Raw genomic sequence first — 16688 nt, forward strand, 5'->3', positions numbered from 1 at the left:
TGTGTAAATCAGATTCCCATATAGATGTAACAATGTAATTACTCATGCTAAACTGTTATAAAAATATTTAAATCAAATTCGGATTTATAGCTTATATCAACAATATATATATAACATTTTACAATACCCATGTTTTCATTCAAAGTACAAGGTCAAAAGACGTAATGCATATAGCTTAACGTCCTTTAGACTCGCCGTTCAGAAAATTTTGATTATTTTTTTTCTAAATATCATATTAAACGTTTCGGAACAATAACTACTTAAATAGGTTTGACATATCTTTTCACACTAAAAAGATTGAACAGTCTGCTGAATTGGTTTAATTAAAACTGTTTCCGGTTTTGAAGGGAGTATTTTATTGCAAATGGGGTTATATTTATTTGAAATGCTGAAGTAGTCATATGCAGAGTTAACCTTAAAATCTTTTACAAAGTCCATTCCCAACGGATATTAATTCCTTTCGAAAACTTGTGAATATTATAATCATTCGTCAGAAAAATAATTAAAGACTAGAGGTACTGTGAGCAATGAGCTCACTAAATGATACCCCCCGCCTCCATATAGTAACATGTATAATCGCAAAGTCCATGTTTTGCTGTGGCCGGGAAACCCAAAATATGTGTCGGATCTAAAAGTAAAATAGCAGGTGCACAATGGCAATATGTAATAAAGATTCTGTGAAAGTTTCATCAAATTTCATTCAGTGGTATGAGAGGAGTTGCGGATAAGAGATAGGTACCCCAAAGCGTAACAGACGGACGGACGGACAGACGGAAGGACGGACGGACAGACAGACGGACGGACGGACAGACGTACAGACGGACGGAATTAACGATTACTATATACCCTCCCGCTTTTCAAGCGGGGGGTATAAAAACAAACAAAATAATATCAATAGGACTTTCCACAGAAAGGTAGACAGAACTAGTGAAGAATTCGTAGTCGGTAAGTTAAAAAGTCCTTCATTTAGTGTTTTGTTCAAGAAACTAGAGGTACTGTGAGCGATGAGCTCACTAAATGATACCCCCTGCCTCCATATACTTGTAGTTTAAATGGCAAAGTCCATGTTTTGCTGTGGCTGGAAAAACCAAAATATGCGTCGGATCAAAATGTAAAATAGGAGGCGCACAATGACAATATTTAATAAAGATTCTGTGAAAGTTTCATCAAATTTTATTCAGTGGTATGAGAGGAGTTGCGGATAAGAGATGGGTACCCCAAAGGGTAGCAGACGGACGGACGGACAGACGAACGGACGGACGGACGTACAGACGGACGGAATTAACGATTACTATATACCCTCCCGCTTTTCAAGCGGGGGGTATTATAAAGAGACATGTTTTTTTTTTTATATTTTTAATTGTCAAAAACAAACATAATTACATGTACATGTCTACATCAGATGCAAACCTTAGCAATAACTAAAAAAATGTTCCTTAACCAGTTAAATTTGCCTTCAATATAAGGAAATCTAAAATCACATATAATAGTAATCAGAACAGCCTTATATGTTTGCTGAAAAGAAAATATATTTGAAATACGAACTAGATTTAATGTTTCTATCTTCAAAAAAAAATTTACATTAGAACCACACTTAGATTTTTTTCTATGTAAAATTAAAATTTTCATTACGAGCAAGACTTGGTAGCACTGAGCAGGATGTCAATATTTATAAAAAATATCACCTGCAGTGTTGATTCTTTCACTTAAGGCAGATAAAGTCCTACAGAATTTATTTCTTTGAAATATTGCTTAGCAGCAAGTAAAATTCTACAATCTAAGATACTCAAATACAAGCTTAAGACTGTTGAAGCTGAAAATATAAAAAAAAAAGATACGTAGATAATGTACGGCATTCCTAAAATTATATAACAACTGGTCTAGGGATCACAAAGTGTTCTTGCATTGTTCCAAAGAGGTTAAATAGAAAAAGAAAACAATAGGCCGCAAAATGCTCTTTTTTACTGGAATAAAATCACAAAAATCATGAGCTTCGTTCTGACGTCGTCAGTGTTGCATATTTGTTTGAATCGTTTAATTGAGAGGAAAATGTTATTAAAGCGATTTTTTCATTGAAAATTTCAGACATTAGTTTAGAATTGTTGACCATGATGTATGGTAATATTAAATGTCATAGTCTTAGTAAAACAAAAGATTCTGAAAATGATTTTTTTTTTGGACCACTCTTGTATCTTTAGAAAATGCAGAATGTTTCTTTGACTTACATGTATATCAAACATAAGATAGTTATAGTATTAATCAATGAATTACCACCATGCCTAAGTTTGAGAACCTAAATAACCATATATTTTAAAACAGCTGTTATTTTTTTTATGTTTTTGTGTTTTATATAACTGAACGAAGTAAAATCAAGAGTTTTAAACCTTAAAAAATATTATGCACTAGCCGGAAAGATATATCACTGAGCCCGAGTTATTCTTTTTCCTGTGCATCTGTTAATTTAGTTACCTAGAATGTAAAAAAAAAATAGATATAAATTCATTTTGTTACGGAATAGGTGAAAAATAAATCATCAATCGTGTAAAGTTTTTGGTACTCAGCAGTATGAAGCAAAGTATTTTGCAACCAACTATAATGCAAAATGCCTACATCTTTCCCTAATCTCCTTTATTATAGTTTGAAATTTCTCCTCCATCTAAAAAAAAAATAATATCAAATTATTAATCCTTTAATTCTAAAAACATGCTACTTTTCAATTATAAATACAAATGGAGAAATACTTGTATATCTAAAGAAAATCCACAATGACAAACGTGCCACATTGATATCTTAATATAGACCCTAATTCAGCAAAAGATACTTACTACATTGATATACACTTGCTAGGTTTTTTTTCGGAATGTCTTGAAAAAAAGGCAATAAACGCATGCGTGGCCGAAGAGGGAATTATACTGATTTAAACTTGTTGAGAAGGATATGGAGATAACGAACAGTATTCAATCTCAAAGTCCATAAAACAATACAAAATGAGTGCAGATTAAACACAGACCCCCGAAACAACAGGGGTGGGATTAGGTGCCATGGAGCTCACAAACGAAAATACAACAATAAAATTCTGTCAGATATAGAAGGAATAATACAATTTGGATTGCCCTAGGTATTAGTATCGGTTTTATTTGTAATGTCTTGACTACAACAGAGGTGATGTGATGAAAACCTTAACTTAATATAACAGTGTTAGGTGCGACGTCACTGTGAAATTTGCTTGGAAACCTTTCTAAGTTACTCTATGATGACGAGTTACCCTTCATTGGTAAAATAAATTTAAAGATTTAATTTCTAAACGCAATAAAACTTCCGTTAGGCATACGTTGCAAGAAATCCTCTCTGACTATTGATAATTATAAAAAAAAGACAGTTCACTTGTCAGAAATTACCAGAATAGGATGATTTGATAAGAATATCCTTTCAAAGAAAAAAACATGATGACCAGAAAAAAAAACCCAATTTCTCTGTCTTAGGGAAGTCGTTTATCCAAGATGGATATAGCTGCACGGCCTTCTTTTATCATATTTAATATATTAAATGTCTAAATTAAAAGATATTTTAGGTATTTAATAATGATATTAATACATGTAATATAAAGATATTCAACCATTTTCTAGTTGTAACTTCGCAATTTTTCATAACAAATTGCTAACAAAGAACACATCTCTTCCCCATCTTGCTTCGCTGGTCTACAAAACAAACATTATTTGTAATCATCTCCCTCCCTACACTAAAACAACCAGTCCAATTAATTATTGAACGTTTGGAAAGCCTATAGTCTTGAAAAACCTTTCACAAATTATTTAAGAAATAAGGTATCAATTTAAAATATCTATCGGGATTTAAATGCGGGTTCGTCACGAGATCAAATTCCATAAAGTCCCGACGGGCTCTTTGATGAATTTGATCTCGTACAAACCCGTATATATAGCCTGACAGATGTTTTATAATTCTATCACTACTTTTATTTACATTTGTGACATTCAAACTTTATATTTTCCTGATTGTGACTTTTGACGTGTGAATTGCTTTATTTTGCAAACCCAATGGCATGTATGTAATCCACTTAAGACGCGTCAACGCTTTATGACGTCACTGAGAAATTACGTAGAACGTTTGTGACCTTACAGAAACCTGTATTTAAATGGTTGTAGATACGCATTACTTTCAGTAGTGTTATATAAAGGGAAACATTTGCAAATGTAAATATCATAAGATTCCAAGAGATAAGTTTAATTTTACAGCCTGTTGTTGCTCGAGTAAGATTGTGGCAACCATTTTTCCTGGCGAGTCGTCTACAGGGTGACGTCATTTTCACATTGTCACGTTACGTGAGAAAATAATTTTCATATGTTGTTTATAGAACATGTGCATGAACTTTGGTGTGTAAAATTTCATTCTGATCAAAATTGTGGTTTTGTAAATATAGTTCGAGAATGTTTTTATCCCCCCTCGTATGTTAAAACAGGTTGAAATTGGTCAAGCAGTTCTAGATTGCAACGCATGTGACCTAAAAATGAAATTATTCTCGATCTTTAAACATTCATGTAAAGCATCAAACAATATTGTGTGAGGTTCTCTTTTTATGTATAACTTCTGTATAAAATACTTGGAATATATAAGAGTCAGATCATGCATGGAGCTTACATGAAGTAAGGTAAAGAGGGGGTCCGGGTAAAAAGCAAACGGCGTGATCACTCTAATACACCCAAAGTGGACTCAAGCGAATACACAGAGATGCTTTGGTTAATTAAAATAGGCCCGATTTTTTTTTTTTTTTTTTTTTTGGATAGCGGAGCACATGTACAGTACCTTTCGATTATTTTCTATGATACATTGCTTCAATTCCTTTATTTCCTCTTCAGGAGTCTGGAAAATACAAAAAAAATACGAAGAGTTCATATGAAAAAGTTGACATCAAAGAAACATGATTTAAAACAATACCTGATAAAAATAATTTAAACGAATTGAAAAATATACAGTATGAAGAGAAATTTTAGCGAGACGAAAATTTTGCGATTTGTCAATGATAATTGGTATTATATTTTTAAGCGAGAAGTAATTTAAACGATTTGAAAAAAAAAAACACTTAAAAAGCCATTACAACTTAAAGGCAATTAAACTTTAGCGATATTCAATTTTAGCGATCTAAGCACCCTCGCTTATAATGCCAAAATTAAATACTCGCTTATAATTCTGCGTATACGGTATAATATAGATCACGATATGGACCCAAATCACCAAACACTTATACAAGTACAGAGAGAGAGAGAGAGAGAGAGAGAGAGAGAGAGAGAGAGAGAGGGAGAGAGGGAGAGATTCACCTTTAGTTTAAACCATTCTTCAAATCCGACATCCCTGAAAATGTTAAAATATTTTTTTTCAGTTTACATATATTTAAAATTAAATTACAAAGACATCATTGTTTTCTTAAATCAAACTGTAGAATATGAGAGAAGGGGACATTTACATGTTTTCTCCTAGCGCAGCAAGATCTTCCTTAATCTTTGTTTCCTTTAGTTCAACATCAAAATCTGTATCGTACCAAAAAACTGAAAAAACGAGAAAAAAACCCCAGATATACACTGTATATAATTTTGTAACCTCAACATTTTCAATATCTGCATAGGTATTAAAGAATATATAGTTAGCGTATTTTTTTTTTTTTTTTTTGGTTTTGTCTATTTTTTTCTAGTTTTTGATTAAGTTTTATTCAACAGAGTCTTTATCTTCGAAGTATTTACCTTTTTGCACAAAACACTCCTCGTCATTTCATTTTACAAAAATAAGCATAATTAATATATTTTTATTAACTATTTATTAAAATCTTTTGTTTTGTACCCCTGATAAACTTTGGATTCGTTTCCTTCTGTTTACAAGCTCCACGGCATTTCCAAAATAAAAAATGGAAAAGACAAGCAAGCATAGCTAGACCTTGCATGTGAAAAGGGAAAATCGACTGTAAACTATACTCTTCTAAAAAGCGATACTTAAGTCTGGACCAGTGGAATGTGGCTCGAGCATGTATTGCAGTAATTCTATTGCTAAAAAAAAAAACGAATATTTGTATCAAAATACATACTTTCTTCTGTAGATACATTGTATATTTCATAATTTTCAATGCACAAGGGAATACCAAATCGTAATGAATTTATTTACTTGTATGTAGCAATCAAAATGTTAAGCATCATTATCACAGCAACAAACGCATACAAAGCCTTAAAATAAGGCCCAAGTAAACGACCAATTGTCGAGGGGCATCGTTCTGCTTTTCCATTGATATAATCCTCTTTTGAAAATGAGCACTCGGGTTCTTTTACTATATTATTAAAAGAAAGAAAATATTTTCATTTAATTGCATACCCTTTACTTTTAGAAATGAAATATTGATTAATTAATATCTCTCTCCTTTAATTTATCTTATCTCGTTTACGTCTTGAATAAATTAGAAATTGTTTTAAAGATGATTTATATCATTGAAATGCTATAAGAAAGCACGTCTCTTACGGTTATCTCTCTCTAAGTCCAATTCTCCAAACAATATCCAATAGCCATTGAACATAACTGTTTTAACTGTGTCGTAGGAAAATTCTGCATTATTCGAATATAACATTGTGTAGTAGGTAACATTGTAGCACGTCATTATGACGGCCATGATTGCCATGAACCCTATTGTATCTTTAAGCTAAAAATAAAAAATGAATTTATTTTTTTGAAACAATCTTTGAATATATAGTTTTATACTGAATATTAATATAAAACTCCATTACATTTCCCTGTTTGTTATATAAATATAAAATGTATATATATTACTATTTTTACAGTCCCATAAACGTTCTACTTCCCCTCTTGAACCGCGATTGATCGGTAAAAGAACGCTGATAAAACGCAGAGCGAACGGTGAGTGAACAGCGAACGTTGAACACTGCGCGAACGCAGAATACGAATAAAGTGAAAATGTGAGCACAATATGAACGATGCGCGAGCGCTGAACGTGTGATAAATGATTTATTCGGAATTTCTAATTTTTCCATGCATGCAAATTATTCCATTGTTTTCTACTTCCAGGTGCTAAAAATAAATAAACAATTAATAAATTAATTAATAAATGAATAATATAATAAAGTATGTTTTACATTTTTTTTTAAAAAGACGATACAAACAAATTAAAATAAGAATAATTATTAATTTTTGCTTCTTGTATTTTAGGCACATATGTACATGTATGGTGTTTAAAATCACAGGCCTTAACATCGCTGAGAAAAAAAAAATGAGATGTAAAAAATAAAGGTATGGAACTCTTTCCATAGGGTACCTACTTTCGCCAAAAATCTTTAAATCAAATGCTTTACAATTTTACTTTTATTCATACATGTATCTATTCATTTACTTAATCTTCATTACTTCCAAAGCTCTTCCGTAATTCAATACACTTCTCGTGATATTCTGAAATCAAATCCGATATTGACCAAAATGTTTTTACTCGATATCAGCTGGGTCCTTTGATGAGTTACACTTATTGTTAAGCGGGAACGACGGGACAAATTTTCCCAGAATTTATTCCATATCCAATGCATATTTGCTCCTTTGCATTTGAGCTTTATAAGATTTTCTCTATTTTGATCATATGAGTCACAAACAACATTTTAACGGTCTAATTGTTTTTAAATAGAAAGGTTAATTATACACTCCGGGAAAAATTCGTTCAACCATAGCTTCTTTTACATTCATAGTCAACTTGGCGGTGTAGTTGTTGATGTAGACGTTTTCAAATTAATTTCTCACGAAAGGAATTATTACGGACTTAACCTTACAATCTAGAGTAAGAAATCAATTTTAAAATGTTGAATGAATTTGCAAATACTATGCAGCTCTTCGCTGCACTTCAAACACCGTCTGTTTATATGTGAATGACCGTGAACGACCAGGGGCCCAAGCTAATTTCGAGTAAAATAAGTCATTTTTTGGAATTGATTTCACAATATTTAGAGAGGTATATAGAATTTCGCAATAAACTTTGGTAGAAATTAACAGAAGTAACATCTCAGAGCAGTTGAGTTTCTTGGTACATGTATTTCCAAGGAGTTTCTAAATTATTTATCATTTCTTCAAATATGATTTCCACATTTCTAAAAAAAAAATAATAATAAGACATGGTTGCAATAAATACTTGGAACGATTAAGTTTTAAATTGAATTTGGAACATACTCCATGCCAATTTGAAATACCACCATCCGCACATTATATTTTGAACTACTGTTGTTTCATTACTATTATGTATTGATATATTATTATGTATTGATATACTATTATGTATTGATATACTATTATGTATTGATATATTTTTAGACTGATCTTTTGCAAAACAAAATAAATTCTTTTGATTTTTTTAAATGTAAATGCACTGAAAATTCTTACTTAGAATTTGATTGGAGGGAAGGGTGCAAGGGGAGGGGGAGGGATTTACTCTTCATCATGCCGAATGGCGAACATATAGAGTTATGGTGAAGAAAGGGTTTTTTTCTCCCTCTAATTATAAACTCTTTTAAAACCATGTGAGTTTAAAGCGTGTGTTGACCTCTATGTAAAAAAGAAGAAAAAATAATAATGTATTACATTTTAAATTTTTTTTAAACATTGTCTATTTAATTCTTTCTACATATATTTACATGTATTAAACTGAATATCTAACAAACTATTTGAATTTCTCAGAACTAGTCCTTACATGGTTTCGTGTATTATTTAAAAAATAGGTTTTATAAATGTATATTTCTTGATTTTTGCAGCAATTGGTAAATCAATTGATTTGGGTTATTGCTCATCAATTAAAGATTTGTCATCTTTTTCATAAGAGCAAAATGCTGCGGGCTTGAAATGAGTGCGTTTGTAAATTGAACTTCTTTAAATTAATATTACTCTTATGCTCTAAACACATATAGGTACCTAATGTGCTTCTTACGACATTTATTTTAAAGAGAAATTTAATCAATAATCTAAAAGCTTGGTTAAAATTTTGACAAAAATAAATATCATAGATATTTCTTCTGCCTTGAAATAATAATTCTTGGAAGGCGATATCTTAATTATCAAATTGAAAAGAAAAATGTTAATCTTTAAAAAGATAGGTTCTTTCACTTTGGAGTTCCGAATGACAATAATGGCTGAACGCAAGGTGAACGTAAAGTGAACAGAACGAAGATCGAACGCTGACCGCTTTGTAAATAACAAACAGAGCACTGTGAACGGTGAACCAAAGCTGTGAAAGGAGAGCGAATGGTGAATCCACGCTGTACGAACGCTTTGTGAACGGAAAAAAAATAATGTAGAACGTTTCAGAGACTGTAATGTATTGCTTCAAATTCATGCAATATATATGTACCATTCCTTTAATGGTGACAAGCTTTGGTCCAAGTATTTCTGAGATGCAGATAAGAGGAATTATCCGGATGCTTAAAATGTTGAAGGTTGTAATTAGAATCATTTTGAATGTCCAACCAGTTCCCTTTTCCATCTTCACCAGCATTCCAATGACGTAAAAGAGCAATGCTAACCAATCCCAAACATTCCAGAAGTCCATTATATATAAACGAAAGCATTTTCTGCGTATGGCTATACAAAGCTTAATTAAATAAAGAAAAAAAATATTTTTAAAAAATTTCGATAAAGCATGCAAACATAAATATCTGCATTAAAGGGAACAAAGCAAATGTAAAACTTAAAAATGATTTACCCTTACATACCTTCGTTTACTAATACACATTTAAATAAGAAAAATAATTTATTGCTACTCAGGAAATGCACCAACAAGATCAAGTATTTAATATAATAGTTTTATGATAATTTGTTTATCATTACGATCATTTACATTTCCAGATCCCGAACAAAGGTTGTACCATTTTTGCAGAAATGATAGTCTCAATGATCCAAGATTAGAAATGGAAAAGCTATATATACGAGGATTTTTCGAAAAGTTCGTGGACTACTGTAATATCTTTTTGATTTAACGCCATATGCTGACCAAATTTTATAGAAATATTTTAACCAGAAATCAAAATGAATTGTTCTAAAAAAATGTAAATCATCACGATTAATTCCAAACCTTTCTAGAATTTAAAACTGCAAAAATATTATCGCAGAGCAGGTCAAAGTTTAGTTATTCACAAACACCAGACGAAATAAATATTGCAATGTCTGTATTATATTTTCTGTAAAATGGAGAAAAAACAAGAAAGAATCCTAAACTTTCTTTGAAATTAAGAACTGATACATTGATTCATATTCCAAATTATCGCTGAATATTTTGATTTGTTGAGAAATCAATCTGGGAATTCCTCGAAGAAAACGACAAAAAAGATGACGTTGTTGAACGTTACAGAGCAGCAGATAGAGATGCAATTTTGTGTTTTACTTGGGAATAAACTCAAAAAAATTAAAGGAATAAAAAATTATGTCACAAATAAGTCGTACATGTGTTTATAATAGAACAGGTGGTATTTGAGTGACAAAAATTCTGTATCGGACGCGGACAATCCGTGAAGAAATGTTTTTCTGATAAAATTTGATCAAAAACTTCTAAAATTTGGAACATTATCATGGAAAATCATGGCGCTTTTGATCTTGTTAACGCACAACTAAGTGATAAAAAAATTAAAACTTTTACAAAGAAAAATATACAAAGAGAACAATTGTTAGAAAAATGAATTTCAAGTGCTCGAAAAGGGTTTTTGATAAGTGATTATTGAACTAAACTGTTGAAATGTATAGGGATCGTATTTTTAAGAAATTCTTGAAGCTCTGTTTTTGACGTCAAATTGCCGTTAATTATGCTCCGCGGGGTACAAGACATGTTGATTTTAAGATGAAGAAAATTTATTTCTATTGATTCGAATACAATAAAACTCCACACATCAACAAAACAAAATATTTTCACACAGGATATTTAGCTAATTATAATTTCTTGAAAGTGGTATAACAAAGATTGACATCATCCACGAACGTTTTGAACAACCATCGTGGAAATATGTTTTAACGAGCATCATTGCTGTTTTACTATACTCAACATCTTCTAGCAGCAAGCAACAGTTTTAAAGTCAATGTCTCTATATCACTTTAAACTTTATCTTATTTGTATGAGATTGAGTTTCAATCGGTACTGTATATGGCACAACGTTTGCGTTATTACATTTTCAAAAAAGAAATTATTTACTGTAAATGTATTATATTTAGCGTGTACAATATTTGGCGGAAAATGCGTTTTGAACATGTTAGAGTAGATTCGATTTAGCGCATTGCCCAATGTTCATATTTATTTGTATATGTGCAAGACGTTAAGCGTTGTACCTGAATTTGCAGTTTCACTCCTCCAAAAGTGCAAAAAAGAATATACTTAAGGAATGTTTTTTAAGTTTTGTGTGAGTTATTGGCGTGTGAATCACACAGACTTGTCACATAGGCATATTTCATGAAGCGCGCTAGCGCTTCATGAAAAAATATGCCTACGTGCAAGTCAGTGTGATTCACACACCAATAATTCAAACTAAACTTAAAAACATTCCTTATATTTACATTCTGCATGTTTGGAAGAAACTTAAATATACTCAATATTTGAATTTCTCGCTGTCCTATATTGCTGCATTTTTAATAACGTCGCTGCAGCCTCATTGCGACGTCACGTTAACGCACATGTCTCCGTGTATATTTCTACGCGTGAGTATACATAAAAATGAATCAATTCAAATCAATTTCACAGTTGGCTTAGTAGAAAAATACAGCGAATGTAAATATAGCCAAATGATATACGTTTTCAGTATTTTTTAAAAGTAGTACTCTCTGATTTTAATGCGCATCTGCAACAGCGCATCTGCAAAAGTTCTGCAAATGCGCTAAACGGTCAGTTGACAGGCTCCTTACACAGTACAGTTAAGGTGCGCAATGAAAATAAAGATAATTTTTGTGATTAAAAAATGTATTCGTAATTAGGATGCCGATTATTTAGTACATTATTTCTATTGGATAATTATAATTATGGTATATAAGTACAAATTGAGGACCATTAGATTTTATATTCAAGCTTGAAACGTGATGCGACGGTCACGTATTTTAGCAAACTTACTTGCAGTATTAAGGCCATCTATAAATTTCACTATTGCAATGATAAAACGAAGTTAAAATTCTAAGTTGAGTTTATATTTTTAGGTCACCTGAGTAAACTCAGGTGACCTATTGCTATCCGTTTTCGTCCGTCGTCGTCCGTCGTGTGTCGTGTGTTGTGTGTCGTGTGTCGTGTGTTAACATTTGAACATTTTCAGCTTCTTCTCTGCATCCACTGAACCAATTTCAACCAAATTTGGCACAAAGCATCTATGGGTGAAGGGGAACAAAAATTGTGAATTTCATGATCCCTGCCCCCTGGGGCCTGAGGGGTGGGGCCAAAACCACTAAAATTAATGCAATCTTTAAAAATCTTCTTCTTTACTCCTGGACATCAAGCAGTCAAACTATTTGCATGATTGTAATCAGCATTGAGTCCTCTACCAAAATTGTGAAATTCATGGCCCTGGGGTCAGGGGTTCTAGTGCTAGGGCGGGGCTAAATAAGTATATAGTGAAAATGCATTATTTCTTTGAAAATCTTCTTCTCTGCTCCTGGGTATTAAATAAACCAACTAAGTACATAGTTATGATGAGCAAGAGTGCCTCTACCAAAATTGTGAATTTTATGGCCCCAGGGTCAGGGGTTCTGGTGTTAGGGTGGGGCTCTATTGATTATATAGTAAAATATATGATTTCTTTGAAAATCTTCTTCTCTGCCCCTGGGTATTAAATAAACCAAGTAAGTAAATAGTTATGATGAGCAAGAGTGCCTCAACCAAAATTGTGAATTTTATGGCCCCAGGGTCAAGGGTTCTGGTGTTGGGGGGGGGCTCTATTGATTATATAGTGAAATTACATGAATTCTTTGAAAAACTTCTTCTCTGCTCCTAGGTATTAAATAAACTAACTAAGTGCATAGTTATGATGATCAAGAGTGCCTCTACAAAAATTGTGAATTTTATGGCCCCAGCATCAATGGTTCTGGTGGGGGGGGGACTTTATTGTTTATAAAGTGAAAATACATGAATTCTTTGAAAAACTTCTTCTCTGCTCCTAGGTATTAAATAAACTAACTAAGTTCATAGTTATGATAAGCAAGTGTTCTTCAACCAAGATTGTGAATTTTGTGGCCCCAGGGTCAAGGGTTCTGGTGTGTGTGTGGGGGAGGGCTCTATTGATTATATAGTGAAATTACATGAATTCTTTGAAAAACTTCTTCTCTGCTCCTAGGTATTATATAAACTAACTAAGTGCATAGTTATGATGAGCAAGCGTGCTTCAACCAAAATTGTGAATTTAATGGCCCTATCATCAAGGGTTCCGGTGTTAGGGGGGGGGGGGGCTCTATTGATTATATAGTGAAATTACATGAATCCTTTGAAAATCTTCTTCTCTGCTCCTAGGTATTAAATAAATTAACTAAGTGCATAATGATGATGAGCAAGAGTGCCTCAACCAAAATTGTGAATTTTTTGGCCCCAGGGTCAAGGGTTCTGGTGTGTGTGTGTGGGGGGGGGGGGCTCTATTGATCATATCGTGAAAATACATGAATTCTTTGAAAAAAATCTTCTCTGCTCCTAGGTATTAAATAAACTAACTAAGTGCATAGTTATGATGAGCAAGAGTGCCTCTACAAAAATTTTGAATTTTATGGTCCCAGCATCAATGGTTCTGGTGGGGGGGGGGATTGATTATTGATTATAAAGTGAAAATACATGAATTCTTTGAAAATCTTCTTCTCTGCTCCTAGGTATTAAATAAACTAAGTAAGTGCATAGTTATGATGAGCAAGAATGCCTCTTCTAAAATTATGAATTTCATTGCCCCAGGGTCTGGGGTTCTGGTGTTAGGGTGGGGCTCTATTGATTATATAGTGAAAATACATTAAATCTTTGAAAATTTTCTTCTCTGTCTCTGGGTATGAAGCATATGAACTACCTATATAGTTATGATGAGCAAGGGCCCTAAATCTTGCAGAATTGTGAATTTCAAGGCCCCAGGGTCAGGAATGGGGGGGGCTCTACTTATATACTGAAAATGAATTAATTGTTTGAAATCTAGTCCTTTGTATTTATAAAACATTTATTTACTTTTTGATAGGCAATTTTAAGGGTGCCTTTTAAAAATTTATGCAACCTAGGGTTAGGGGTTTATGTCAGAGTGTTAGGGGCACTACTGATTATTGATGAATATTACTGATTAGTTGGAGTGCATTTTTGTTCCCCTACCCTGCGTATGGGTATTCAGTAACCAAGCTAAGCAACTGCTAAGTTTATTGTTATGATGATCAATGGTGCCCTTTCAAAATTGTGAATGCCATATAGCATCTGGCTTAAAACATGAATTAAATTCAGTACACTGTAACTGGAAAGTTGTTGCATAATGCTCAGGTGACCTATAAGGCCCGTGGGCCTCTTGTTTTTTCAACGGGCATTCGTTATCTCGATATCTTTCAGGCAATAATAAGTAATTAACTTTATACGAATGATTGGACAAAAGTAAAAAGAACATCACCTGTTTTACTTCATTAATGGCATAACTCGACATACATATGATAAGGAAAACGTCTGCATTTGAAATTCCTTCTTCATGGTCGAACAAGAGCATATACCCAAAACCACAAAGAAGAACAAATAACCCAAACTGAAAAATTTGAAACAAATGCACAATTTTATGTATTTTTAAAAGAAGAATGTGTATCTGCATATATTTGTAAATTTCCTCTTCAAATGGGGAATTTCTGCATTGGACAGGGGCTAATATTTTTTACGAGATGATAAAATATGTGTAATTTTCTAAGTTTAGTAAAATCATGAACACTTCCGACCTGTTCAATCTTTTGGGTGTATTTGTTATGAGGATTTCTTGGAAAATGCAGGTGGATTCTTTGCTAGATAGCAAAAATAGCATTATTTATCATGTCATTTACAGCTAGTGAGTACATATAAATGTGAAAAATATATAGGAAATATTTCTTAAATAATCTCCTCTACAAAATAAATATCAATTACACATATTTGAATGTCATTCTAAAATGTTGATTTTTAGGGGGCTCTTATCATATATACTACTTTTATAAACTTCATTTCATCAGAAATGGGTGATTAATATCAAAGAACAGATTTCAAAGTATTACTTTATTTTCAGACTATGCCCCCCCCCCCTAAAAAAAATGGGCCCTGAAATTTACCATTTTGGAAGAGAAACCTTTCTTCATCATAAATACTGTAAATAATCACGATTGTTTTAATTACGCTATGTTCGCGATTTATCTTTTATCCATTTATCATTTAATCCATAGTGAATGCTTTTATTAGTTTTAAAAAACGTTTAAATGCTTATACGAATTAATTTCTTGCAGCGTGAAATAAAAACCTTCGCAAATGTTACTTTCTTAGATATCGTCATGCATTCATGCATTTTCACAATATAAATATTATAGAGCCCCGACCTATCACAAGAACCCCTGACCCAGGAGCCATGAAATTCACAAATTGGGAAGAAGCATCCCTCCTCATCATAACTATGTACATAGTTCATTGATTTTATATCCAAGAGTATAGGAGAAGATTTTTAAAGAATTTATGCAATTTCACTATATAATCAACAGACCCCGCCCTAACACCAGAACCCCTCAACCTGGGGCCATGACATTCACAATTTTGGAAGAGGCAGACTTATTTAATATAACCATGTACTTGGTTAGTTTATTTCATACCCAGGAGAAGATAAGAAGATTTTTTAAAGAATTAGTGTATTTTCACTATATAAACAATTAAAGAGCCCCGCCCTAACACCAGAACCCCTGACCCAGGTGCCATGAAATTTACAAATAGGGAAGATTTTAGCATCCTACCTTGTCATAATTATGTACATAGTTCGTTGGTTAAATATCCAAGCACAGAGGAGAATATTTTTAAAGAATTTATGCATTTTTACTACATTGTCAAGAGAGCCCCGCCCTAAAACCAGAACCCCTGACCCTGGGGCCATGAAATTCACAATTTTGGAAGAGGCAATCTTATTCAACATAACTATGTACTTGGTTAGCTTATTTAATGTCCAGGAGCAGAGAAAAAGATTTTCAAAGAAATAATGCATTTTCACTATACAGTCTATTTAGCCCCGCCTAGCACTAGCACCCCTGACCCTGGGGCCATTAATTTCACAATTTTTGTAGAGGACGCACCCTAACAAAAAAAACTATAGTAAACTATAGTTAACTAAAGTTTACTATAGTTAAAACTTTGGAACTTTGATTTACTATGGTGAAAACTTTGGAACTTTGATTTACTATAGTAATAACTTTGAAACTTTGATTTACTATGGCGAAAACTTTGTAAGTTTGATTTACTATGGTAAAAACTTTGAAAATTTGATTTACTATGGTGAAAACTTTGAAACTTTGATTTACTATGGCGAAAACTTTGGAACTTTGATTTACTATGGTAAAAACTTTGAAACTTTGATTTACTATGGTGAAAACTTTGGAACTTTGATTTACTATGGTGAAAACTTTGGAACTTTGATTTACTGTGGTAAAAACTTTGAAACTTTGATTTACTTTGGTGAAAACTTCGGAACTTT

The 16688-nt window shown here is 32.4% G+C and overlaps 1 protein-coding gene across 1 annotated transcript; it reads right to left on the bottom strand.

The window, feature by feature from the left end:
- Positions 1-2114: 2114 nt before the first annotated feature.
- On the bottom strand, positions 2115-14696 carry LOC134248513 (transient receptor potential cation channel subfamily M member 2-like). Its single transcript, XM_062730908.1, has 10 exons — positions 14616-14696; positions 9389-9628; positions 6517-6694; positions 6169-6328; positions 5851-6053; positions 5480-5561; positions 5334-5367; positions 4822-4878; positions 2611-2656; positions 2115-2469 (listed from the first exon to the last, which is right to left on the bottom strand). The coding sequence occupies exons 1-10, from the start codon at positions 14646-14648 to the stop codon at positions 2462-2464; spliced, it is 1041 nt and encodes a 346-aa protein (XP_062586892.1). The 5' UTR covers positions 14649-14696; the 3' UTR covers positions 2115-2461.
- Positions 14697-16688: the final 1992 nt, after the last annotated feature.

Source organism: Saccostrea cucullata, unplaced genomic scaffold, assembly GCF_032062105.1.
Source record: "Saccostrea cucullata isolate Sc308-1 unplaced genomic scaffold, CSIRO_AGI_Scuc_v1 ctg1929, whole genome shotgun sequence".
NCBI lineage: Eukaryota > Metazoa > Mollusca > Bivalvia > Ostreida > Ostreidae > Saccostrea > Saccostrea cuccullata.